The sequence below is a fragment of the Wasmannia auropunctata genome, unplaced genomic scaffold (genome assembly GCF_000956235.1).
Source record: "Wasmannia auropunctata unplaced genomic scaffold, wasmannia.A_1.0 LD336074.1, whole genome shotgun sequence".
NCBI classification, from domain to species: Eukaryota; Metazoa; Arthropoda; class Insecta; order Hymenoptera; family Formicidae; genus Wasmannia; species Wasmannia auropunctata.
Window position 1 is genome coordinate 69,922 of NW_012026816.1, and position 27,957 is coordinate 97,878.

The 27,957-nt window shown below is 36.2% G+C and overlaps 2 protein-coding genes across 4 annotated transcripts; one reads left to right on the forward strand and one right to left on the reverse strand.

Annotated features, from left to right (window-relative positions):
• The first annotated feature begins 1,204 nt into the window (after positions 1-1,204).
• On the forward strand, positions 1,205-23,935 carry LOC105449558. Of its 3 annotated transcripts, none has more exons than XM_011688822.1 (15): positions 1,205-1,781; positions 3,499-3,932; positions 5,552-6,671; positions 8,885-9,222; positions 9,928-10,451; positions 11,232-11,374; positions 19,176-19,709; positions 20,328-20,428; positions 20,844-20,952; positions 21,065-21,416; positions 21,555-21,662; positions 21,807-21,968; positions 22,052-22,246; positions 22,733-23,049; positions 23,421-23,935. In XM_011688822.1, the coding sequence occupies exons 2-15, from the start codon at positions 3,705-3,707 to the stop codon at positions 23,636-23,638; spliced, it is 4,449 nt and encodes a 1,482-aa protein (XP_011687124.1). In that variant the 5' UTR covers positions 1,205-1,781; positions 3,499-3,704; the 3' UTR covers positions 23,639-23,935. The 3 variants fall into 3 exon arrangements, with proteins under 3 accessions (XP_011687124.1, XP_011687123.1, XP_011687125.1); XM_011688821.1 differs by having other exon boundaries at positions 1,205-1,730; XM_011688823.1 differs by having other exon boundaries at positions 1,205-1,730; positions 3,586-3,932.
• LOC105449557 (transmembrane emp24 domain-containing protein 5-like) lies at positions 23,923-26,831 on the reverse strand. Its single transcript, XM_011688820.1, has 4 exons — positions 26,491-26,831; positions 25,729-25,925; positions 25,560-25,626; positions 23,923-25,005 (listed from the first exon to the last, which is right to left on the reverse strand). The coding sequence occupies exons 1-4, from the start codon at positions 26,686-26,688 to the stop codon at positions 24,775-24,777; spliced, it is 693 nt and encodes a 230-aa protein (XP_011687122.1). The 5' UTR covers positions 26,689-26,831; the 3' UTR covers positions 23,923-24,774.
• Positions 26,832-27,957: the final 1,126 nt, after the last annotated feature.

A 27,957-nucleotide genomic window follows, 5' to 3' on the forward strand; every position in this document is an offset into this window, starting at 1 on the left:
GAAGAAGGAATGTAGTTGTATTTTCAGAAATATAATTTTGTCTAAATATTTAAAAGATTGTTCTATATATGTCATATTATGTATTTACTGATTAGTTTACGCTATTATTCAAATGATATATTTTAATTGCTCTTACAAATCAAGTAAAAATGTAATGTCAAATTTTATACACATAACAAAAGATCTCGTAATATCGACAATTACCGATCAATAATGTGTACAGAAGTAAAGACCAGCTTAATGTACTCGGTTAAAGTACTTAGATAAAATTCGATTTATCTTATCGAGTGCAACACGATTGATTTTTTTCTCCAACATTATTACTATTTGAAAGTGTGTTCTGTCGAACACACATATATTGATGTGTAAATTTAGCGAACGATGTCATATGTATGTAAAAAGACATGTTGTGCGAAAAATTACCAACAATAAATAACCGCAACTTTCACAAGCACTCTCGCGATCTGACGAGTAAATATTTTACGGAAAACACACTCGTTTATACACGTATACGGATAACGCACGTATACAGGAAATATTGATCGAAAAAAAGTCTGCAACACAGCAACAATGCCTTTGCAACATGAATGCAATCAGCTTATTAGCTTGTTTTAATTTATTTTACTGATAATATTACTATAAAGAAAGAAATAAAATAAAAATTTAAATTGTATCCAGGCTCATATGAATAAAATTCGAGAAATAAAATAATTTTGCAATTTTAATATTATTTTATTAAAAATCTTATTTGAAAGATTAATAATATTAACATACATATTTATGCATATTTTAAATGTTTCATAAATGAATAAAAGAAAAATCTATTTAATTGCACAATTACTGCAAACTTCTACAGTCTCACAATATCTCAACATTACGTTATTTTTACACTCTCTAGTTAATTATTACACTCAACATGTTTAACGAAAAAAGACTTAAATATTTTGAAAAGTGACGAAGATCGTCTCATTTAATTTTTTAATAATTAACCTATCGTTTCTTTTCTTAAAGACAGATAAAAAAATTGTGTAAATTCATACAAGCTGCTCAACAAAGGCACGCGAGGATCCGTTGATCCAACGATCCATGGATCGTTGATCTATACGCTACGGTACTGATGCGCGAGCCTCGCCGAGGATCACCGAACGGTACCGACGATTCTCGAGTCTGGTACGCGGGCCTTGCGCCTTGCGTGCGCGAGAGTGCTCCGAAAATCCGGCGCGAGTACGGCCGCGTGATTTGTGTCGCGCACACGCGCAACCGCTCGATCATCGGCGATCGATCGAGTCAGGCGCTGGCTCGTCGGATCGTCGTTGTCGTCGTATGATCAGTTCGCGTCGTGCCGCGCGATCGTACGTTTCGTTTCGTCGCGTTGCGTCGCGCTCGTTGTCGGGCGAGTGCACGTGCGACGCGCTTGGCGGAGAGTACGAGTGTGCGCGAGATACGAATTCCTTGCTCATAACGGATCCGCGATTCTTCGAGGAGGTCGCGGCGAGAAGACGGTGCGCGAGGCTTCGGCGAGAAATCAAGCGGAACGAGAGTACCGTGTACCGCGCGTCGCGATCCCGTCGTCCTTTTCGCAAAGCGACGAGTTTCGCGCGACGTGACGCGACTGACGAGTTAATAAGGAACGGCATGGCAATAACCGCGGCTGTCGCGCAGCTGTTTTGTGCAAAACGTACGGTGTGCCGTCGCCGAGCTCGTCCTCACATTTGCAATATTGATACTACGTGAGTTTAAAGCGAAAGGATACCTTGAATCTTTCATTAAACAAAAAAATTGTAATTGTTATCTTATTGTTTACACTTCAAAAAATTTTAATCAAGATATTAATATAATTTGAACATTTTAATTTCATATCGATGCCATGCATCAAGTATTTATCCATTTTATTTGTTAATGTTTTGTACATATCCATCGCGCGCAACCAATCGTTATTATAATTATTGAACTTTGTAATGATTATCATAAAATTAAAAAAAATTGATAACTATCGCTTACTGGAATTTTATTGCATCGTCACAGTTACTGAACGGCTTCAATTAACCTACTTAGTCGAGAATAAAAGCAGAAATCAGTTTCATAATTGAAAAAACTAAAAAAATAATCTGTTTAACAACTAAGTGTGCTAGAATAACAATATAAAATCTGTACATTCGGTTAAAAACAATCAGTATAGTCATTTCTTAGAGAAATGAAATCTAATGCAAAAAAATCTAAAATTAGTCTATAAGATATGTTTAGTCTAAATTTATTCGATAGATCAATAAAAATGGATTGCTTTTCCTCTAATAACAGATAATTGCTGATTAGATTGTAAAAAAAAACAAAGACAATCTGACAATAACGAATAACAATTCTTGATTCCTGTGACAATTAATAGAAAATGCAATAAGCTTATTCATCAATTACTCATCCGCTTGATTCGTAATTTCCTAATTTTATAAAAAGTAAATAATTATATCAGTTATACAAGTTTTGGTAAATATTCAACATATTAATCATCATTTGTTACAGCAACAGCACAATTCAAAAAACAAAAAAATTAGTCTAAATGTTTTATTATAATTAAAATTTTGTGATATTTATAATTTTTAAATGCAATTTTGATCTAATAAGTGATTGTAGAGAAAAAAATGTGTTTTAAAATACTTTTTTCTTTTTTTCTTCATGTTTCCGTTCTTTTTTGCAAGTAACTAGAAAAAAAATGACAATTTTTGAATTATATCGTTATTGTAGCAAAAACGATAAATTCTACAAAATTTACATACGTCTGAATTTGAATTATGTAACAATAAAATAGTTATTACATCCATTGCGTAATAAATAACCACTGTGACTGCCAATAACAACATCGCGATCAACAATAACATGCACGCGCGATACCCGTGATAAGAGTACACACATGAATGCGGCTTATCAGCGTTTTCGCGGAAAACGTTTGAACGTTTGCGGTTCTTTACATCCTCTTCGTGCCAGATTGCGATTTGCGACGATGATTCTTCTTCCTGCACTTTTGATTTCCGTGATTACTATTGTGCTACAATCCGGGAACATGTAATAATGCGCATGAAAACGCGAATTCATCAATATCTGCATGCGAATAAAACAGTATAATCTGTATAAAGCACATTTTGAGTTAGATTGAATTGAGACTAATAATATAAAATATAAAAATTGAGAAATTGCAGAAAATATAAAAAAAATATATAAAATGTTTTAAAACTTCCTTGATTTATACATTATAATAAAAAATATAAACAGGAAAGAGAGAGAGAAATAGAATTAATATTCTTTAAAAATAAAAAAATTAGAGAAAACAATGGGCCTGCATCTTTAAATAATATCAAAAGTTCTTTAAGATAAAGACAATAAATAGTGACAAAAATATAAAGAGATAGATGATATAGACAAAAATGATATAGATTGAAGAATAGTATGAAATGTCATTGTAAAAAGAATTAGTATGAAATAAAATAAAATTCTATTTCTCCTTAGATCTTGAAGATTCAAATTATAATGAAAGATAAACTAAAAATGCGAAAAACAGTGTAAAAGTATTGCAATCGGAAATCTTTTATCAAGATTTCAAATTGGAAAAGAGAAGCATGAATAAGAATAAGAACATTGAACATTGTGTGAAGTGATGTTGCCATGGGACTAGAGTGAATCGCAACTGTTCGAGCCTTTAAAAAAGGGACGAAATGAGCCCTTCACCCACTGCCAATCGGAGTTTCCTACACGGAAGCGGCAAGGCTACCCTAATCTCTGACAAGGTCGTTTATGCCACTCTCGATAGCTTAGCCTTAAAACAGACGAGATTGCCTCTACAGTTGCTTCCCGTGGAGAGCGACAATATCGTAGATAAGCCGGACAAAAAAGAAAAGAAGCTTGTCAATGGAAAAACTTCAATTAAACGACCGTCTTACAAGGTACGTCAATATTGTATGTAGATATTAAGTATTTATTTTTATTGGAAAACCTTGAAATGCAGATATCATTCTTAAAAAAAATCCGAAAACCTGTAAATTTTATAAACATTTGAAACTTTACGGAATTTATTAATCTTAATTTACAAAACAGACTTTCAATACAATATTAGTATTTAATATAAACATGTTTAGTATAAATGGTTAAAAATTTTGAATATGAATATTTATGTTTTATTGCGAAAATATTTAATAAAATAATAAGATAATGAGAAAAGATTTTAGATAAAAGAGTTTTTTAAGCCTAAAATGATTTTATAAAATTGTTTTTAAATATCTTAAAAATTTAATTATTATGAAGTTAAAAAAAATTATTTTGTAAAGCTGTCATTGTTATTGCAATTTATATAATTTAATATAGGATTCGAATAAGAGATAGATTTTTCCAAATTCTTGAAAGTCCAAAGAAACTCTATCACGATTAGTCACGCATAACCCGGATATTTAAAACCGGGTATTTAAAAAAGAGCTTATGTGGCTGTGAGGGAAGAAACTAAATAAGTTTTCTCTTATGTACTCTTATGTGAGAATACGCACGAAATACGCATATGCGGATACACGAGCAAAAGGATGCTAATAGCCGGAGGAGTGGCTTGTTAGCTCTACGACGTTAGCTTACCACGTCGGATAAGAATCACAGATGGAGCACCTCGATCTTTCACTATACACATTTTTGCGACACCGTTAGGCAAAGAAGCGCAATCTCATTCGAAAACTTAATTCGCGTCTAAATAGAAACTTTTCTGAAGTGACATCGAGCGATTTTTATCGCACGGTACGATTTTATTGCGGAGCATACAACTCCGATTTCCTTGTATCGCCGACATTCCATTAGTTTGATGATAGTACGGAATGCGACCGACAGGTAAAAGTCACGGCTTACAATCGACGCACGTATTGCCCTCCGAGTAAAACCGCGAAATTCCACCTTAGTCACAAAGAATGTCACACCTTTTTCACAATAAAATAAAATATTTTATTACGAAAAATTACTCTTCGTTCGTTACAAGAAACTCGATTTTTATTTGAAAGATATAAAAATTTAATTTTTATTCTGAATTCTAGAATTCTGTGATTATAATATATTGTATATCTTAACATTTTTCTGCAAATATATTTCCACAAAAAAAACTATTCCAACTTTTTATTATCAAAGTTGGATATTTTTTTACATATGTAATAATACTAATAATGAACAATAGTTTCTTGAGGGAAAAATCAAATTAAATTGTTAGTAGGAAAGGAATAATTTGTGTTATAAAAAGATTAATTTCATCTTTGTGATATTAATCTCATCATACAAGCAGCATCCAATATAATCGATCTTTATAGAAAACATGTTACTTAATTGAAATAATTAACGTTTTAGAGAAATATTATCATATTTTAAAAATACATATTAAAAATTCAGTTAGTAGCGTAAGAATTATATTTAAATATTTTACTTATTACCTACTGTAAAATAAAATTTTTCCTAACTTTTTAAAAGCTTTCTCTCTTATGACACTTGCAACGACCGATTCAATTAGTCGTCCGTTTAATTACGCCCGTTTCGTCATTAGGTGAAATCCGGAGCGAGTCATCAGTGGAAAAGTTACTCCAAGTGCCTGGTCTTCTCTTCCACGAAGACGGAGAACCAGTCGACGACTCGTGCCACGAGAATACTAGATTCTGGAACCGAATGCAATATTGAGAATACTCTCAGAAAGGAAATTCAGGCACCAATAAATGCGACAGGCGTCGTAGAAAATACTGTAGAAAGTCCATTTTCTACAAGGCCATCCACGAAAGAAGAATCTCACATTAAGGACTTTCGAAGCAACAATGGCGATGATTCAACACATATACAAACGGAGACGAATTCTCTCGGCGATGATGCCAGTCTTACTGCTAATCAATGTGAGAAAGAAAAATGCTCAGTCGAAAGAAGAGACTCTAACGCATCTAGCGACTACGAAAGGATTAGTATAACAGAATACAAGGCGTCCACACACGACCTGGAAGTCCCGGACAAGATAGTTTCCGAATCCATCGCACAAATTTACAAGATCGAGAAAGATTCTCCGATTCCTTCGAGGACAGTCGCGAAATCGCAGTCCGTAAATGATCTAGCAACAAGAGAGGCTACGTACGACAACTCTTTCGTGGAATACTCGAAGCAGGACGCGGAATCGATCACGAGCGACGAGAACGACGTATGGCACAAGAATAAGAAGAGGCGCTTCACCAGAAACGTGCTGCACTACGTACCGAGGCATCTAGTGAAGCAGCCGAAGAAGAAGAAGAAGAAGAAACTGAAAAAGAAACACACCCTCAGCAGCTCACTAAGTTCCCTGAGATCGTTGCAAACAGCATCCTCCCCGAGCATCTCGGACTCATACGCCAAGACCAGAAGCCTATCGAGAGACGAGTTAAGGAGTGTAATCATCTCATCGCCCACGAACTTCGTCCACGTGGCGTCCGCTACGAGCCTGGTTCGGAACCCCCTCGGATTGGATCTGGAGCAAATCGTGATTACTCATCAGCAGATATGCGCTACGTTACCTCTACTTGTTAGAAAGGACGAGCGACGCAAGAATAAAAACATCGAGCAGCCCAAGGACACCGCAAGAATGTCTCCCGTGGACGACGTAATTTCCAGGCAATCCGGGCAAAATCAATCTGCCGTTGAAAACGTCACGGGTACGTTCTCTTGACACATCAGATTTCTTTGTCGAGTTCGATAATCGTGAAAGAATTTATGCAAATAATCTCCTTGCTCAAGTGCGCAATTGTGCCTTTGAATCTATTATACATATATACCGTCGAATCGAATAAATGAAAGCGCTAAGCAAACGCATAACATGACAATTCTAATTTCAATAATAAAATTACCAGTTATTATAAAAATATTAAAAATAAAGAAAATCATGGAAGAATAATATTAATAATATTATTTCATATAATTGTTTTATTCTTATTTAAAGATTTTAATACTACGTTTAAAGATATTAAGGGGTTACACCACCCTGGAGGCCTTAAAATGATACCTAAGTTTGAGATTTTTTTCTGGGTAAACAGATAACTTTATTAAAAACTTACTTTAAGAACATTGTTGTACATATAATAAAGTAAAAAAAATATTTTTTTTTTGTTTAATGTTCAAAATGGTGGCACACTGATGGCCTACTTGTCAAATGCCTTTTTTCTAAATTTTGAAATTGGTACAAGATTGCAGGCACACAGTTTGACCTTAAACAAAATACAAAGAATGTTCAATATCTATATATTAAAAACTACAGATATACGTAGAGGTTTTTTAAAATATTGATTTTTCTCAAAATGGCAGCTATTTTACGAAAAATATGTATTTTTCGCCAACAAGTTTTTCTTAAAATAGCTGCCATTTTGAGAAAAATCAATATTTTGAAAAATCCCTACGTACCTCTTTAATCTTTAATATATAGATAATTAAAATTCTTTGTGTTTTGTTCAAAATCAAACCGTGTATTTGGAATCCTATACACCGATAAAAAAAGGGATTTTGCAAGTGTAGGCCAGTGCACCGTCATTTTGGACATAAGAAAAATAAAAAAATATTTTTTTAGTTTCTTATATATGTACAATAATGTCCTCTAAACAGATTTTAAATAAAGTTATCCATTTACTCACAAAAAAATCCCAAACTTTAGGTACCGTTCTAAAACTTCAAAGGTGGTGTAACCCCTTAATTATCAATAATAATCCAAAAAATTCTATAAAATTACTATAACTGTTATATTAAAATATATATCTATTATTTTCACATATGTTCACAAGAAAACTTCTACGATAAAAAGTATCACGTGAAAAAAAGCTATGATAACTATTCGATCAAAAATGATGCAATCCTATATTAATTATAAATATCATTTTAATCATACAATCAATACAACTGATTTTTTTGTAAGGGAAGGCTTTAACCATACTTAATTTTAATTGCAATAAAACTTCCTTAACATGTCACATATTATTATTACGATATACTAAAATAGTCCTTCTTTAATTGCAAATTTCTCAAAATTCTGAGATCACACAACAATTTTTTAAACAGAATTGTATTCAGTATCCAAAAAAATTACAATTCGGAAATTAACTTTTTGTACATTTTTTTGTTAAAAATGTAATTAATAATGAAATAACTTATGAAATATATAGGTATATAATTATATTCTTCTTATAATTTTATATAATTTTAACATTTCTGTTAAAAGGAAAAATTTAGATCCAATTTAAAATCGCGCTCTTTAATCGAGCTTAAATATATCGAAATATATCAATAATCTGATAGACATCGATGAAATTCGTAAAGAGCGTGATTCTAAAAAAAGAAAACAGATAAAGAGGCTGTTTCAAAACATATAGGCTTAACTTCAGAAGTGAGAGAGAATTGAAGATATAAGAATAATAAAAAGTTTGAATAAATGTTTGTCTTTGACTAACCTATTTGACTTTGTTTCTAAGTTACAAGTAGACAATTTTATGTATCAATAATTCTCGTTACAAAATGATTCATAGATATTATGAAAGTGTTTAGAAAAAAATGATCAGTGTGATATAAAGTATTGACAGTAAATAGCTGACAATGAATGAAATCGGTTAAACTATTCAGTTTGCAACATAATTTTGAATTATTGAAATACAAAACTGACTGTAACTCGGAAATCAGATTAAATAGTACAAACATTTATGCAAACCTTTATTCTCTTTATTCTCTTATACCATCAATTCAATTCCTAAAGTGTTACGCCCACGTGTTTTGAAACACTTTGTATAAAATACGAGAGCATTATCTCTCTGTTCACACAAAGTAGCTTTTCTGGCTATGTACAGCGATATCAAGCGAGGTCAGACTCTGACGACGGATTCTCTTGCAGATAAGAGCGACCGAACGAACTACGCGGAGATACAGAGCGACTTCTCGAGGGACTCACAGGCGAAAGTTTTGGAGTCCGACCAGATGATGGTGAAAATCACGACTGGGAATCAGGCCGATTCGCCGGAAGAAGAGACCTACGAGCCGGTCTACGAATCTTCCCCTGCGGCGCCGCCACGGGCCAACTGCAGCTTTCTGTGGAGCAATCACGGAGCGAGGACAACTTTTCCAAATGACAAGCTCGTCGAGAACGCTACGTGCCATGCCCCAAGGGAAAAGGAGGACACCGACAGCGAGGGATACGACGATGTCGGACCGTCGAACTTCGTCGCTCAAGTGGTAGGAATTATCGCATGCGCGGAAATTCCGTTATCGCAAACAGACAGAATGGAAATTAATTGCTGCAAATTAACGTAATCCTGTGTGAATAACGAAGCGGCACGTGAGCATTTCGAAGCAATAAATTTGCCCGCCACTTTCGATGATTTTTGCATCGAAGAAGAATTTTAATTTTGTTAGACGGAGCAATTGAAATTAAGACATTACATTTACGTACAAAATTACTATAAGAATAGTAGAGTTGAGAAAATATCTGAAATGGGTTTGAAAAGTAATTCAAATAATTTATCGAAAAAGAGCTTCAGCGCTTAATTGTATAGTCATTAATATTATTGTGCATTTCCGTGCGAAACAATATGCACAAACTTCGACGCGCGAGCTTGGCTTTCACGCGATTGCTAAATCGCGTGGTGCGTTAAATTGGCAACCGAAGGTGAAACGGAATGTCGAATAATCGATTTGCATCGCGCGATACCTGCGCGCTTGCAAATTAGTTGCGGAAATAGGGTATCACGAACGATGCGTAATTCGATTCAGTTCTCAAATTTCGCTTTCGGGACCATACGCGCACGCGCCCGTTGTTTTTCCGTCGTTAAAAATTAATGACGCCGTACAGTCGACGCGCGCATCCTTTCGTGCAAATTCAACGTAAATCATTTAGGTCTTCAAATTACAAAAAAGAATGCATGATGAATCTGTTATCAGGAATCCGACTATGATGACGTGGGTCCGCCGACCGCTTATCCCGAGGTGTCCGTTGACGTCACCGATTGCGAGGAGATATACGACGATGTGATGCCGCCCAGCTTCAAGCAAGACAGTTCGAAAGCCGTCGACGAGAGTGATTACCTGATTCCGGAAGCTAGCGACGAGGCATCGTGCAATAAGGAGCCGTCCGTGGAATTGCAAACGACGTCCAAGATTCGCGCGGTGGATACGACGCCGCCGCGTTTCACTTCAGCGGCAACGAACGACGATCAGTATTTCTCGGCGACGAACAATGAATATTCCAGCGTGGACTGCGAAAGTCATCTGAGCGAGGAGGAGCGGGACGAGTTGGGTGTGTATGACGACGTCGGGCTGCCGCCCGGCGAGGAGCGTGTCAATAGCCTTTACGCCGGCTCCGCACCCGGCTCGGTCTTAGGACTGACCTCGATGAACGGCAAGGAATCCGAGTGGGAGGACCTGGAAGAGGCCTCGCGCTGCCCTTGTCAGACCAATGATCCGTGGTAAGCGTGGGAATGAGAGAACAGTGGGAAAAACTCCACGGGATATTCGCGAAGGTGGGGTAACAAAGATCTCGCGCGAACGATATTTCATTTTTCACAAGAGACAAAAGACGACCCCGCGCTCGCGAAAGAAACGTCGCGACGTTTAATTTCGAAAACCATTAACGACACCGGCCAAGTGCGATGTCCGAATCACGATTACAGCATGAATACGCAAATGAGGCGTGTCTTTAAAAAGCAGGCTGTCTGGTTTTCTCTGTCTGAGTAACGCGCCAAGCAAGTAGACCGTCGTCGGTCGCGAGAGGAATTCGCTCGGCGCGCGCGCGCGCGATAAGAGTCGCTTCGAAGGTACACACACATTTTTTTCCGCCGCTTCATTACAGCGATAACGGAGCGGAATTGAAAACAGCGTGGCTAATTGCCTTCACCTCGGCCGAAGGCGATTAATCATTATTAGCCCCGCGAGGTTAATATACACACGTGGCGAATCGTTCGACGCAAGTGTTTCGAAAACACAATACGGAGAACATCGCCACCGAGATAGCACCATGATAGCGCGACGCGATTAAAAAGGAAACATCATGTTAAATATCGTTATCATTGCATTCCACCCGGGGATGAACAAGCGTTCAATATGATTAATGCAACGTTATCATACCTAATTATAGCGTTGACTAAGACACAATAAGAGCCGGGCTATTGAATACCGTTATAACAATATAGATTCATTGCCAGTATGATTGTTGCAGCGAATACCTACATGTAAACTTGAAATTTCAGTGAAAAAGAGACCGAAGGGCAAATCGCGTCGGGCAAGAAGAAGCTCGCTCAACGGTGGTCGCGGAACGTCAGGAAACAACGATCCAGGAGATCTCGCAAGAGCATCAAGACGACACGGATGACCCACGATACCGCGATCGACGGTGAGTACCGGAGAAGAAAATTTTACCGTCAAGCGAGTAAACGGCGCGCGTGCCATAAAAGTAATGCACGTAATGCCGCTAAGAATACACGGGTGTCTCTCCTTGAAGGCATCCCACTACAATACTGCTGGCGTTCCGCAAATTGCGCGTACGTGAGTGCGTGACTCGCGTCAACGTATAAAGATTTTCGCGTGAGACTTGTTCTACCAGAAAGGAACGTCGCAATTGCACTATGCGCTCATTTAAAATTACGCAGCGCTGCACGTACATAAAATAGGTCCTGCACCGTTGCGAAGGATGTCGGGTGACGTTTGCGGGAAAACGTAAAAAATGATTTCACTCTCTTTATCCTACCTTATTGCATAAGATGCACTGTAACGATGCAACTTTTTTTTGTTATGCATCGTGTTCTATTTATTTATTGAAACTTAAATTATTGATATAATATATATATATATATATATATATATATATATATGTATATGTACACACACACAAGTGATTTCGATGGGAGATTACTTATCTATAGTAGTGTCACTTGCAAGACACTTGTCTGCCGGCAGTCTGATGGCAGACGGTAAAAATAGACACGCCGCGCCGCTAAAATAGACTGTTATTAGCTGTCAAACTGTATAGCTATCGTCTCTCGACAATGTCGACATTTATAAACGTATTACGTATTAAGGCGCTCGCATCACGGAACTACCCAGTGACTTTTCAATGACTATAGGTGGTTGCGTTCCTCAAACTGTTTCGACAATTCGTACTTTCGACATCGCCCGATGATGTAGTCTTCCTGAACGTCGCACACGTGACGAGACTTGCCCAAGCTTTTTATCATTCGCACACAGTAACTTCTCGGCAAAAAAAACCAAGTACCTCATCCGTAAACATTCGTATTCGTATAATACTTGAATAAAAGGCGAACCGCTATTATCAAGATTATTATCTCCTTATTGAGATAATAAAGGTATGACAAGAAATAAGTATATTGATGACTTACTACCGAGAAACTGGTGGAACTGTTATCAAGATCCTATTATTAGAAATGAATGAGAAGCAAATTTAACGCTACAACTTAAAACTCGAAATCCGTATTGTTGAAAGTGTATATAAAAAATGTATACAACAAATTGATTCTGCAAATCTGATAACGATCTCCAATCGCAAATTCCTTCTGATACTTTCCAATTTATTCCTTCGCAGGATATCAATCGCTTGATATGGAAAATATTGTTATTGATAGGAATTATTCTTGCGCAAATGAAATAATACAATAATCAAAGTGTTTCCTCTCAAGATTCTATTTATATCGATTATATGCGAGAAGCGCATTTGCAAATTGCGATGCTATAGATCAGACGTGAGACTTTTACTTTCTGGAAACGTGTATTTGTGTGTGTTCCGGCAGGTTTAGTACGCAAGTCCGTAATTAAACCTGAGAAAGTACTAATGACGTACAGTACCGATTTTCCAATAACGCAAGACGTTGACCGAGCGAGCGTTTGCCGCGTCTTCGGGATTCCCAAGCCCGAATTGGCATCGTTCGCAGGAATTAAACATACCAGGAACGACTTCGCGCCGAACGAGTTTTGCGACGAGAATTATAGTATATATACAACAAGATATGATATTACATATATGTATCTCAACAGTGTCACGGCCGCGAACGCGGTTCTGCGACTTTGTGCAACGAGGCAACAAGTATAGCGAGTGAGCAAGGCGCGGTAATCCACAGTCGTGTTTGCTCGCGACGAACGTCGTATCCGAAGGACGGTGGGCGGTGTAATTGACTCGACGTGGATACCGCCGCGCGCCGGTATCACCTTTAACGTAATTGAAAGACAAGGCCGCGAGAGGTCGAGGTGCCACGCCACGACAAAGCACCTACTCTCCATTAATTCCGAGTTCCGCTGCACATCACCGCGTGATCGGAATACGCAGCTGCTGCGCGCGCGCGAGGAACACGAGCCAAACACGTCACCGAGAATGACCTACCGCGGACAACAATGATTGTGACATCGAGCTGCAATCATCCTGCGAAAGCTGGGTAAACTGAAAAATAGCGCAGGGAAATTTTAGCCAACGGAATTAGGCCATGGCAATTACGTATCATTACTACTTTGGCAATAAAAAAATACAGAATGTAATTCATAGAAATTATAACAAAATTATTTTTTTAACTGTTGTGTTAGTACTTTTTTAGCTGCAGATAAAATTTTTAAATTGCTCTACATTCTCTACAACTTTACATAAAAATAACTGCATTATTCTTAAATTTAAATGGCAATGAGAAAATTTAAAAAGACAACAAGCATTAACTCTTCAATATTGCATTATGCATTACTTACTATTGCATTATTGCTGTTGTATTATTTATTATCTGCTACTCGTTTATGTTTTTTCTACTTTCTTTATATATTTCTTTCTGTATATATTTTAATTATCATTAATCATCTCAAGATAGGTACTTTCGTTAAGAGTCAGATATTTAAAAAAATTTTTTTTTATTTCATTTGATATTTAGTTGAAAAAATTTGAAAAGTTGAAAAGTTGAAGAGAATTCAACAATTTGTAATACCTGATTTTGAAGTTTAATTATTCAATTGTACAGAATTTTATATTTATATATAATCTCTTATTTCTCATACTCTCTTTTAAAGAAGAAGAATTTTATATTTATATATAATCTCTTATTTCTCATACTCTCGATTTAATATAAATGGAACAATTTTCAAAGAGTCTTCAAAAAATAACTTTCATCAGCTATTTTAGAAAATAATAATATTAACAATTTTAAAAAAAATCTTGTTGCAATGTCTATAGATTACTTATTGTATTGTCATTACCGAAAACAAAAATGTATATAATTCATACAAATTTCATAGTATATTTCAAAATAACTACGTTAAGATATGCATAGATTTTCACCGCTTCAAACTTATCCTAACTCATATCTCACGCTAATTAATTCACAAACATCATTTTTATATTAATGCGGTCATCTGGAAAGCGTCGGTATTTTCTAATAGTAACGTGTTGTATAACTATCAGATAAGAGTTTCGATTTAATTAAATCTAGCTAGAAAATAGAATGACGAGTGGATTTGTGAATAAAAAAATACCGCGCCCGAAGACGCTAATTCAATTTCGCGAGGACGACGGTATACGGTATCTCGCACGATGCATTGTACCGTGATATCAGTAAGGATGATCGCACAGTCGCGTATATAGCGATTCAGGTAAAAGTTGCTTGTTCGTCACACGTGTTTCTGTGACGACCGACGGGCGTAATCACGTAACACGCGCGCACATGCGTGCGTAATTGCCTCTTTTTTTCTCTCTCTCCTCGCACATGCGACCGCCATATGGGCCGTTGTTGCTTCGACAGGCGAGGATGTCGTAAGCTGTCCGTCGTAATGCGAAATGTGTTTTATTCGCGAGAGAGAACTAATGCGAGATGTGTGAAGCGAGAAACGGTAATTTTGCGCGCAAGAATTGAAGGACGGCTTAAACGCGCACTTGCTTGTGCGCGAGATTGATACATAAGCTAACCAGCTATACAAGGAATCGACTATTAATTCAAGGTTCACGACGGATAAAGTACGTGATGCGCGAAAACGAAGCAATGACAGAGAGAATATACATTTGATGAATATTACTCTTACGACTGGCTCGCGCTGGCTGAGGCAAGAAACTGAAAACGGTTTCGAATGTCCCGTTTTATGGAAAAAAAACGATTTCATTTTGCACGGTCATTGCCTCGAATATGTATTAACGATCGACTTCATCGTAAGCTCGCTTCTCACTGCACGCTCGATGCGCACGATAATGAAAATCTTCCTGCATGCCTGATACTGCATCGTCTATCATGCATTAACTGTACTTCAGGAAAAAAAGGAGTTATTTAATGCAATTAATACTTGCCTAATGATCGGCTGAATATATTTGACACCGTAAATCGGTGTCAAATTTTCTATAAGAAAATTTTTACGGACAGTGAACTTTCGTCAATTGAGATTTCTACGAAAAATAAGATTTTATTATTCTTCACGGAAATGCCTGATGAGGTTTCTCACGAAACACAGTGTAAACTGCTTGATAGTGTACTTATTTCGTCAAGAGCAGGCACCAGTCTTTAATTAAAGAGGTCTTCACACGACTGAATCAATTTGGCACAGACACTCTGTCAATCTGACACATAATATTGATAAAACTATTATTCTTTATCTAGATTATCATTAGGAATGAAATTGTCAATATTACAAATTACTTTAGTTTTGTCTATGAATTCTTTGATTATTATATCCAATAATTAATGGAACATAAAGTACATTTCTCTAAAAATATATACCGATAGTATCTCTTACTCGATTGAAAATCTTGAAAAACTGCCACATTCCTAAAAAAAATATTTATAAAGATTGTTTTGTTTATGAGAGAGGTTTGTGTTTAATAAGATGCAAAAATTATTATTAGATTGCAAAGACAATAATCTATTTTGCAATAATATTTGCCGCAAAATATAAAAAAATTTTTTTGAATTCTTTAAAAAATATTAGGGTCACTGCACCAGTCGTTGAATAATCACTAGTAAATGACTATTTAAGAAAAATATTAAAATAATAAGACTACAGAATAATAAATTGTAAATTGATTAATATTTTTTAAATCTAATTTTCATACAGATTTGATTGAAACATTTTTTATTTAAACATGTAATAATATTAAGTAAAACTGGAAAATATGTATGTACGTATTTTCCAGCTTTACTTAATATTATTACATGTTTAAATAAAAAATAATGTTTTAATCAAATCTGTATGAAAAATAAATTTAAAAATTATCAATTAATTTACAATTTATTATTCTGTAGTTTTATTATTTTAATATTTTTCTTAGTCATTTAATTGCTGGTGATTGTTCAGCGACTGGTGCAGTGACTCTATGTCATTCTTAGATTTAAATTTTTATTTCTATACTACTCACAAAAAGTATAATATTTTGTGATATATAAATACGTGTATTTACTGATAATATTTATATGCATAAGAGAAATTTAATATTAATAATATAAATAATTTAAATAGCTCCCCAACAAAGAAACCTTCATTGTTATTCTATATTTATCGAGTAACAGCTGTGCGTGCTCCAAGCTCCCCAGAAAACCATTGAAAGTGTTTGAGCATAGGTCTAAATCATCGATGCATACGTCAGCCTTCGAACAAGTTCTCGTCTTGTGAGAGACGCCTTAAGGAGATCCCCTTGTGTGAGAGCCCCTTAAGAAACCAGCGCGCGAGGTGAAAGCGCCAATTGCGCGCTCTCATTGCCAGTCACGGCCGAGCCGCGAGCTGTACGGTCGCTTCTCTTTCGCGATTCTCTCGCCGAGTTCTCTCGCAGCGCGAAAATCGACCGGATCCGCATCGCACATCGTCGCACTCTGAGAGAAAGAGACGAAGTTCCCCGCGGGAGAAGAAGGCTCGTTTCCTTCGCCAGCGCGAAAACGTCTGCGAAACGCGCGCGAATCGCTCGCGGATGCGTCTCGCATTCCCCGGAGCTCGTCTCACTTGCCGAGCTGCACATCGAGACGAGATGTGGAAATGAGAGAGACGCTGACGACCCGACGACCCAACACGCAAGGTAAAAGAACGAGAGGGGCCCGCCGCTTGCCCGCGCACGCCCGCGTCCTACTCGCGCGCGTCGAATTTTGCCTAAATTTTGAACCGAGATTTCCAAACTGGAGAACATCGATGGCCACGCAGTCGTCGCACATTTCCTTCGTAAACGTTCTTGATTCTTCGATCACGCCACCGATCACTATCACAATTAATCTATCGTGCGTCTCCTAATTGTTCTCTATGCTCAGCTTGGAACTTTTCGCAAATTCGATTGCCGCATCGATCTTTATTCCAATTTCATCACAATCGCGTTATATTCCGTCAGTTCAATGAAGTCTACGACGTATATATAGTTTTGTCCCTATGTTACTTTCTTTAGCTAGATTTCTAGCTCCGTTAAAAATGATACGAATGTCGACATGGATTAATAAAAATTCTAGTCTCGTTTTAGCACAGACGGATGATCGCAAGTTACTTCTCGATCTCGGGGAAACGGCGCGGGAGAGTAGTCAGAGTTTCTACTTTCTTCCGAGAGATCAAAGAAGATCGCTGTAAACTCACACTCTCTTTCCCTCTCGGAAAGCTGATTCGAATTCGCATTCGTCGTCATTCACGATGACGAGTTAATCTTAATTTATCCGTGAGATCTTCGCGAAGACGTTCGAGAGAACAGATATTTCAATATTTTCTTCGATAGGCTCGCGCGTTATATATAAAATTGTCGATTACCGGCCGACTTGGTAAAACGAAAGTTGTCGTCGTCGCCGTCGTCCTCGTCGATGGACACGAAATTCCATCGCAGTGGGGAATCCGATCGCGTATTTCGCCGTCCACAGCCATATTTGACTCACCTCGCGCGTGCGTTTGTCCCTATCGCGTTGATCCCCTGTACCCTCTCGACGTTCCCTCGTTCCGCGTCTTTCGTGGTCCAGCGCGTGTGGGCGAGAGCGCGCGTGCCGCCGGATTTCTCCGGCTTTGGCTTGGCCTGGCGAGTCTGACCTTGAAACCGGATGATTTCAAGTGGCCGTCAGCCTGGGCGGCGGATCGATACTCCTTATCGGCAGCGAGGCGCAAAAGACCGCCGGGGAATGGAAATCGGCGAGCCGGGGCGACGATCTGCCGCGGAGAACTCAGGGCCTGGTGCAGCTGCGCGTCGTCAGCCTCGACGAAGATGTGGACACCCAGGAGACATCATGTTACGTCCACGAAGGTACCTGCCCAGGGTACCTTAGATAATACGTGAAAATGCGATCGAAGAGATGAAAAGGATTGTCGATCGCGCGGGAAATTTTCGATATCTGATGTTACGTTTAAGTTTCCTCCAATCGCATTATATTAACTAAGGCACGTGAATGTATTACATACGGCTTTAATCTTCGAATATCCTTGTAACAGCCCGAGGATGTTTAAGGAATAAATTATTAGAAGATGTGTCTAACAATACACGTCTTAGCAAGAAAAAACACGCTTCTACAGCTTCAACGAGAACGTGAACACGCAAGAGACTTCTTAGAAAAATTTATTACTTATAACTATAAATATTATCGGATAATGCTATAAGTATATTAAATTTTTCCAAGAGACAAAAATATCTGCGGAATATTTTAACTCACGCATGAAAATGAGAGTTGGAAACAATTATCAAACGCAAATATTTTCGATCAATATTGTTTGATGTTGCATTCCCATTTGCGTTTCCTCGTATTTTATTGACTAAGAAACACGTGAATTCATGTAGGTATCAACAAAGCGATAAATGACATCTTTTTCTATTTGCTTTGATACGATTTTGCGACATCCTTGGAACGGTCCGACATTTAAAGAATAAATTATTTATTATTCTTTATTTTTTAATTTTAAATATTATTCTTTATTATTAAATTATGATTAATTCTTTGCGACATCAGGATATGTTTACATCTTACATGTCTAATTATAAGAAAGAGAATATGCTTTATAGTCTTGCAACATTTATGCATTAATCATTCGTAAAATAGCTATTTAAATGTTACATTAGACTATATATAATCTATATCTTGAAGATCCTTTCTATAAGCGATCGTAAAAAGACACTTTCTCATTACGTCCAGAGATATGGTGCGAAGAATGGATTGCGAACATAACATCTTCGTAACAGCTCCGATAACTTATAGTTTCCCTGATCGGACTTTCTCTTTATTCAGACAACACTTCCGACGACAGTACATACGAGAGTCTGCATTCTTGTCAACCGGATGACCTCAGCAGCGATTCGGACACGGAAACGGACATTACGCGGCAGCCGCGTAGTGATCGCGTGATCGATGCTTATTCGGAATGCCCTACAAGGCCGACTCCGCCGCCGCCGAGGGAGGTCAGTCTAACTCAGACTCTGGGCAGACAGATAAAGATGCTGCGCAGGACCTGGAGCATCACCAAGGGCAGTCTGGGCAGGATCAGGCGGCGGACGTCCGTCGACGAGTCTGGCTTCGACGATAAGGAGCAATCTGTCAACGAGCCTCACAGCGATGCCGGAAGGTACTTCAACTTCCGGCTGAAGCACTTCAGCCGAAAGAACGTCGTTGGTCCGCCGACTTTCTACCTCGACGAGAACAGCGGAAACGACGGCATTCGCGACAACAACAACGGCGTCGCCAAGGAGGCGATTTACACCAATAGTCAGTATATGGGAAGTGGCAGCGATGATTCCTCGAGAACGCGGACCAGCGCCGACATCGGTGAGTCGATCTCGATTGTCGACAATTTCCGAATCATTCTCTCTCTCTCTCTCTCTCTCTCTCTCTCTTCTAATTTACGACAAAGTGTGCACGAGAATGATATTGAATTTTACAAAACGGATGCGCTGAACTAAACTGATAATGTGAATTAAATTATATAGTGGATAATAATATCTTTAGATCAGAAGCACATTATTATAAGCATTAGTCTAAGAAGATTTTTAGGAACGCACAATAGTAATTTACAAATAATTCGTTGTAAATTTCTCTACATAATAAATTAGACATCACAAACAGTCGCGAGGGAAAACGAGTTTTATTGGCGCATCTAATTGTAAGACCTGATCCTACCAGGCTAAATTCAGGCTGATTCTTATAGGCCGAATAGTTATTGCTCTACGGTTTTCGGAATATTCCCACATGAACAAGAAAGAATGCCACTCGCTGCACCAACGCGTAAAAAGAGTACGCTTGTACACTTTCACGGAACTCTAATAATGGTACTTCCTCCTAATTAATTAACATATGCCAGAATTTTTACGATCTATGCTCGTCGCATGCTTGACTGTCGCTCGTTCACGCATGAGAATCCGCCGCCTTGACAAAATATTGTTTTAGATCATTACAGCGTGCTCGCCGATCAAGAGCCTCTTTACCAGTTTTATGCAGCCGCGGTGGCTCGTGTTGCTTTCGAATCGGATTCCGAAGGCTACGAGGAGGTAATGTTCTTACGTTAGTTACGCTTAAAATTTATGAACACGCGAACCATTCCCCCAAAAAACTTCTCCAAATAGAATATCTTTACTCTATTCAATATATAGAATGGAATTTTTTTTTAATTGATGTTCTTATCGACAATTTTTGTATGTACATGAAATATATTAATACATTTTTCATAAAACTAATGTAACGTTTTCTTATTAATTTTATTTTCTTTTTACGATTTATAGTTTTTTCAGAAAATAATAAAAATCTTAATTCTTGTTTTTATTTTTCTGTATTCTTTTTTTATTGTATAATATATATGATTTAATTATATATTACATAAATTATCTCTTTATTTTACGATTTATAAAATTAAACGAAACCTGTTGCTACTTTACATATCGTTGCTATATAATTTTTTATTTGTAGGTAGAAGATATGCTGTGCAAGACAGAACCAGCCGCAGCGGATCTTACTAGAGCAGGGCAAAGAATGCTCTGGTGTCATACTCCACAAGTGATACACAGTGGTCTCTTACGTAAGTTAAAAAAACTGTATATTTAATTAGAGAAGTATTTTTCGTACAGTAAAATATATTGAAAATGAAAAAGCTGGTCATAAAAAATTAAAAGAAGAATACTTAATATTAGAGACGTTAACACCGGAAGAGAAGAAGATTCAGGAAGCGAAGTTTGAGATCTTGACTTCCGAAGCGTCGTACTTAAATTCTCTTCGGGTCTTAGAGAACGAGTTCCTCAATAATCATACACTAATAAATGAGATTCTAACGTCGATTGAAAGAAAGAAATTGTTCGGCGGGGTGCCGAGCGTATTATCGGCGTCGCAAACGTTCCTAGCTGAATTGGAAGCTGTGTGGAGGGAAGATCCGATGTTGCCGGGCTTATCGGAAGTCTTACTGAAGCATGCCGAAAAGTGTCAGGCCACGTACGTGGCATACTGCTCGAATCAAGTCAGCATTGATACAACTCTGAAAGAACTCAAGTAAGATAATTAGCGATGCCATAAAATCGCTTTTTATATTTGTACTTTTTTGGAAAATGTAAATAATATATTTTTTAAAAGAGACAGTGATAAATACATATTGTTTGAAATAATATAGTTATACTCATTCTATTGCAGAGCTCGGAAAGGTGTAAAGGAGGCCATCAAACGCATAGAGACGCGGCCAGCGTGCCAAAATCTAACTTTGCATTCCTTCCTAATGCTACCGATGCAACGTGTTACAAGGTGTGTACGAAATCAATATCAAACCAATTACTTTAATTAAATTCAAATTTCATTAAAGTTTATTTATTTCGTATTGTGTAAATTTCGTAAATGTTAAACGAAAATTTATATAAAAATTATTTACACGCCAATAATTCTGCGTAGACTGCCCTTATTAGCTGACGCCATTCTTTCTAAATTATCGATGGGAAATTCGGACAGAATGTCTTGGGAAAAGGTCTTATCGACTTTAAGCAACGTCGTTGCTGAATGTAACGAAGGTGCACGGGCTGCTGCACAAGAAGCAGAAATGGAAGCTTTATCAAGGTATGCTGTTATTTCTTAATAAATCTTAATTTATATTCTTTTATATATTGTATGCGGAATAAGTTACATGTATTTAATCATAGGAAACTGGAGTATGCCTCGAAAATTAAACCAATCATACTGAGAGGCAAGCAATTGGTTAGAAGTGGATCGGTCATGCAATTGTCGACGAAGACAGATACTGAATATAAGCTCACATTTGGAAAGAAATTTACTAAGACGCCACTTTACCTTCTACTACTCACTGATTATCTTCTAGTCACGAAATTAAAATCTAAGTAAGTTATCATTTAACATAATTACGTTTGTTTTCATTGCATTACAATTTTGAGTAGATCAAAGTTTCTACTAAAACTGATTTCACTATAAATACAATTTTTATGAAAAAAAGTTGTAAGCCCTTTACTTTCTATTTTGGAGAATTGAATTAGTTTTATTTAATTTATTCATTGTTTAAAGATTTCTGTCCTTCCAAAGGACAACACAATCCAGTAGACGAGATATTATTAAAGACATATAAATTGTCATAATTATCATGTAGAGAACATTATGACGTTGTGAAGTCCAAAAAAACATTTTAAAATTTTGAAAGTGTCTTATAAAATACAATTTTATAAAATCAAAGAGACATTTTATAGATGATGTGCCTTTGAGATATCTTATATGTCCCGATATTTATGAAATTTTTGAAATATATAATATTTCTTCTTTTAAATAAATTATCTTATTATTGAGAACGAAATTTAAAATAAAATACTTTGCAGTGCTCATGACGAATGCTACACCGTCATAGACGCGTGCAAACGGAATCTTCTGGCTCTAGAGTCGGCTTCCGATGAATCACCATTCGCTGGACGGAACGCTATGATACTGACTTTTCTGGAGAATCACTGCGGCCGCCACGTAGAATACGTCTTGACATGCAAAAATAATACAGAACGAGAACGATGGCTGGAGGCTGTCTCGCCGCCCAAACGTGGTTTAGTTGGGGAAACATTATATGAATCTTGGGACTGTCCGCAAGTAATGGCCAAGCATCCATATTCGCCAAATCAACCTGATGAGCTGTCTTTACAGTCAGGTAATACATTACATATATGTATAATGTATATTTACATAATAATTTTTTAAGGATAATTTTTATGTCCATAAATGTATTATCAAATAGATATGATTAATAGAACAATTTTGACTTTAAGAAAAAAAATATTTTCTTAATAAGAATTTATCTTCTCCAAAGTTTCATAAATATCCAAATTAAATATAAGTACTTATAGCTCGTGTAATAAAAAATAATTTAAAATTCAGACATATATGTATATATTTTTTTTACAAAATATGATTTTTTAACAAACTTTTTTCACTACTCAATGATACATTAATTATATTCCTATTAAAATATTTTATAATAAAAAAGTCATAATTCCAGTAAAATCGAATACTGTTCTCTAGGAGACGTGATAAACGTATTAAGAAAAATGGCAGATGGCTGGTATCACGGTGAAAAATTATTGGACGGCGAGCAAGGATGGTTTCCGGCGAATCATACGAAAGAAGTTGCGTCGGAACACGTGCGCGCGCGAAATCTGAAGCAACGACATCGTCTTTTAGCACTCAGCAACAGTGTGATACAACAAAGAAGAGCGAAACAAAATCAGGGGGTTCATTGACGAAATTAAAATGTGATCTGAGCTCGAATCACTCAGATATTGTGATCGTTAATAAATTATTTGTTTATACGCGATTTCTACGATATTTCAGTATTGAATTTATTCCGATTAACTATTATGTGCCAATATAATACTACTCGTCAAAGCGGAAAACGATTCTGTAAAATCTTTTACTGTAGTATATTGAAGCTACAGAAAGCTGATACAAGAAAGATAATGATATATATTTTATATTTTACATGTATATTGTATATAAGGGAGTGGAGAAAGAAAACAAGAGAGAATGTTGTAACAAAAGTATGCGTCATTTATTATTTTTATACAAATACAATATAAACATTATTTCATATATTTCTTTATTTTTAAATATCTCTGACTTGGTCTATGAGAATGTCTGAAATTAAAAAGTTATAAACGAAGATGAATAAAAATCAGTCAGCGAACATTGAACATGTCATATTTTACAAATGTAAATTGCAAAACAGTCTTCTGTAATAAAGATGCTCTCAACTTATATATATTATTAGATTTTTACTATTAACAGATAATAAAAAGGAAATATTCTCTGAAATAGAACTCTTTATAAAAATTATCAAAAACAATGTGGTTAACTGACGTAAATAATATACTAACTTTGATTATAGAAAGTAAATCTTGTCAATGTGAATCCGTTATATTTTCGTAATTAGAAGTTTATAGCTGGTATTTATAGCCCGATTTTATATTTAAGATCGCCTTAAGTAGTTTTAAGCTATTATAAACGGATCACAGATCATAGCATCTTAAAATATTACTTAAGATGATCTTGAAGTAAAAATGAATTATGAATATAACCTATGTATTCATTTATTAAGGCTAATCTCAGCTTGTATCTCATCACATATTTTCAACATTCAGACAGTCTCTGAAGAATCAGCATATAAATTTACACATGGCATAAAAATAACGTACAGGCATATAATCAACCAATAAAACATGCAAAATAGCAATTATAAAAACGCATCAATCGAGTCACTTATGCGTTATAATTTATGCCATTATTTAGAAACTGATACTAATTAATTGATGCAATGAGCTTATCACAACATGTATTGAACGGTACTTTTATGGAGCAAATTGGCTGCAATACATTAGTATTAAATGCGTGTCTTGGAATGTCCAGATGGTTTCACGTCGAACAACTTTCTAACGAAATACACTTGGACCATAGTCGTCAACGTAATGACAACCACTTGCGCGATTGACCACGTCTGTACATAAGAATTATTGTCCATCAGCAGATTTAAATCTCTCGCCTCTCTGCTTCTGCTCCAGTGTTGAGTATGGAGCATTTCGTTAATATTTTTCTCCACATTCACAATTGTATTCTGAAAGAGAGATAATGATAATATAATGATACAATACATATAATAATATATAATATGTAATATTAATATATATTTTATAAATAAATATATATTTTCTGTATATATTAGTAATATACAGGGTGTCCTTTCGCAAATCAAAATATCATAGCAAGAAAGTCTTCGAGAAATTAAGTAAAAAAGTTATTTGTAAATTTTTATTTTATAAGCAATAGTTTTTGAGATATAAAGGTTTCAATTTAACCAATTATAGATTAATACTCGCGTGTAGTGCGCGACCACTAACACTACTCACGGACATGTTTCCGTTTAATTGTAATCTATAATTGGCCAAATTTAAACTCTTATATCTCCAAAACTACTGCTTAAATTAAAAATTTACAAATAACTTTTTTACTTAATTTTTCAAAGACTTTATTGCTATAATAGTTTGATTCGCGAATTTTGGAACACCCTGTATATTATAATATACTACTAATATATAATTTATTTATAATAATATTGTTTTTATATGTATAATTGCAACACCTGTAGAGAAGCTTACATGACATACATACCGTAAAGTTCTCAACGGAAAGATTCAGTTCTTCTAATTCCTGCGTATATTTTTGCCATTTATCATACCTAATAACAAATAACAAATAACAAGATTAGAAAATAATAGGTATATATTTTACCATGTTTCTGACACATATATTTTTACCAAATTAATTGCAAGAGTCTTACCTAATCACTGTGATGTATAGATTGACTAATTTTGCAGCAAATCTTGAAAACTGATTATCAATGCATACGCTATAATAACCACCGTTCAACGACTGATCCTGATAGTCTGCGTTTGCACGCCATTGATAAGGATAAACTATAACCCCCTCTGGATTTCTTACTGCAAAACCTGCTTTTCCGTCTCCACCACGCAATACCTACAATCAAAACAAATTTCTTAAATCAATGTAATGTTGATGTAATGGACTTATCACAACACGTATTGAACAGTGCTTTTATGGAGCAAATTGGCTGCAATACATCAGTATTAAATGCATGTCTTGGAATGTCCAGATCAGTAAACCATTATTTTCTATTCAAATACTGCCTTTTGCATCAAGAGCCATGTTCCAATATACACTAATAATACTGGAAATCTATAATATATATGTAACTGAAAATTATAGACATACATATTCTGATAAACAATTAAGTGCATATGACTCTATAAAATCATTGTTTTTTTTTTACAGTAAAATACAATTGTAAAGTTTATAAACATGCGTGACTGCCGTGAGCCATCAGAGCAAACGCTCATAAGTTGTGTGCTCCTGTCCGAGTCATGTGGAGAAAAACGTCTCCTAGGAGAAAGTTGTCTCCAACTTCACGCAACACCATATGGTTAACCGAGTGATTCGCATTCCGATACTTCCGATGCCTGATTTTGTATCACTCTAAAACGACTCGCGGCTCATCGCTCAACGGATATCCAGTCGACGGTACCTGGAAGCTGACGTAGAATGTCGCGCCTGGATTTACATATTGGAAGTAACAATCCTCCTTGCCGGCGTCGATATGCACCTTGTAGTCCATCGCGACCGCAGGCAGATTCTCGTAAGAGAAACCGTCGGCCAGCGGCGCGACTAGGACCAGAAAAAACGCACCAAATAGCACGCAACCGAGCTGTATGAGGAGGGACATCGTAGCGCGATGGGCATCACAACAAATGACGTCGACAGCGGTCACACGGATGAGGCCGGAGACCTGTTCGACAGCCACGCGGTCCACGCGTAATTCTGATTATTCTGAACTCTGAAGTGCTCCGAACAGTCCGAACTCCGGAGCATCTCAGAACGGAACGTTTGCGCATGTGTAACTACGTAATCAACCACGTGACAAACTCGACAAATTTGTATTCCGATGTTATTCATTTCTGACGAAACATACATTTTCTTTTAGTTAGAATTTTTTAGATAATTTTTCAGAATTTCTATATAATTTTATAACATTTTTAAAAAATGTTATAAAAATGATTTTCAGATTTTTTATACAAACTAAAACATTTTTCATCATTCATTTAAAAAATAATCTACATATTTTTAAAAGTTTATATCATTACATATTATTTACATATACACACATCTAAAATATTCTAAAATTCCATATTTTATAATTCCCAAAGAAAACATAAAATTTGGAAAAGTTTGCAATATTTTTTAGAAATCATTAATTTAATTAAAATATATGAAAATGATCCCTACAAAAAAAAATCAAATATGAGGTATGAGAACTTTTTCACTAGGAATGGCTTTTTTTAGAATATATCATATAAATTAAATTTTTAATATTAATTATACGTTTTATCACGTATATATTAAATACTTTATTAAGCGTAAATGATATATTAGTCGTTATATTACTACTACACATTAAAATTATGTCAAACCATTGAGTAAGAAGACACAGGAGAAAGTGTATGGCATAGTAGAAAAACAAGGGTTGCTCATCCGGTAGACGAATTTAGAAGGCTCGTGCGCAGCAGCTTGCTACGTCACATTCGTGCAGTCTCGGCAACGTCCGGCATACTTCGGCCGGATAAAATGGCTGCCAGACGGCCAGCCGACGGACGCTTATTGGACGTTTGATATTGCGGGCGCACATGCTTGTTTAAATTTTATATATTCTCTCGAAAACAATTATTGTATACAGTTTGTATGGATGATACCCGATTGACCACGTCCCGATTGACCACCAGCCACTCACAGCGCTTGAACAGTGGAAAATCTCTAGGCACCGGCCGCTGTGAGTGGCTGTGGTCAATCGGGACGTGGTCAAACGGGACGCTCCCGTTTGTATTAACATTTTACAGAGGTAATTTTATGCCTGCAGGTAAGGACGCGAACGTACATCCGAGTACGAGAAATTAACCGCAAAATATCGTTACAAAATAGAACTAGAAAAACAAGAAGA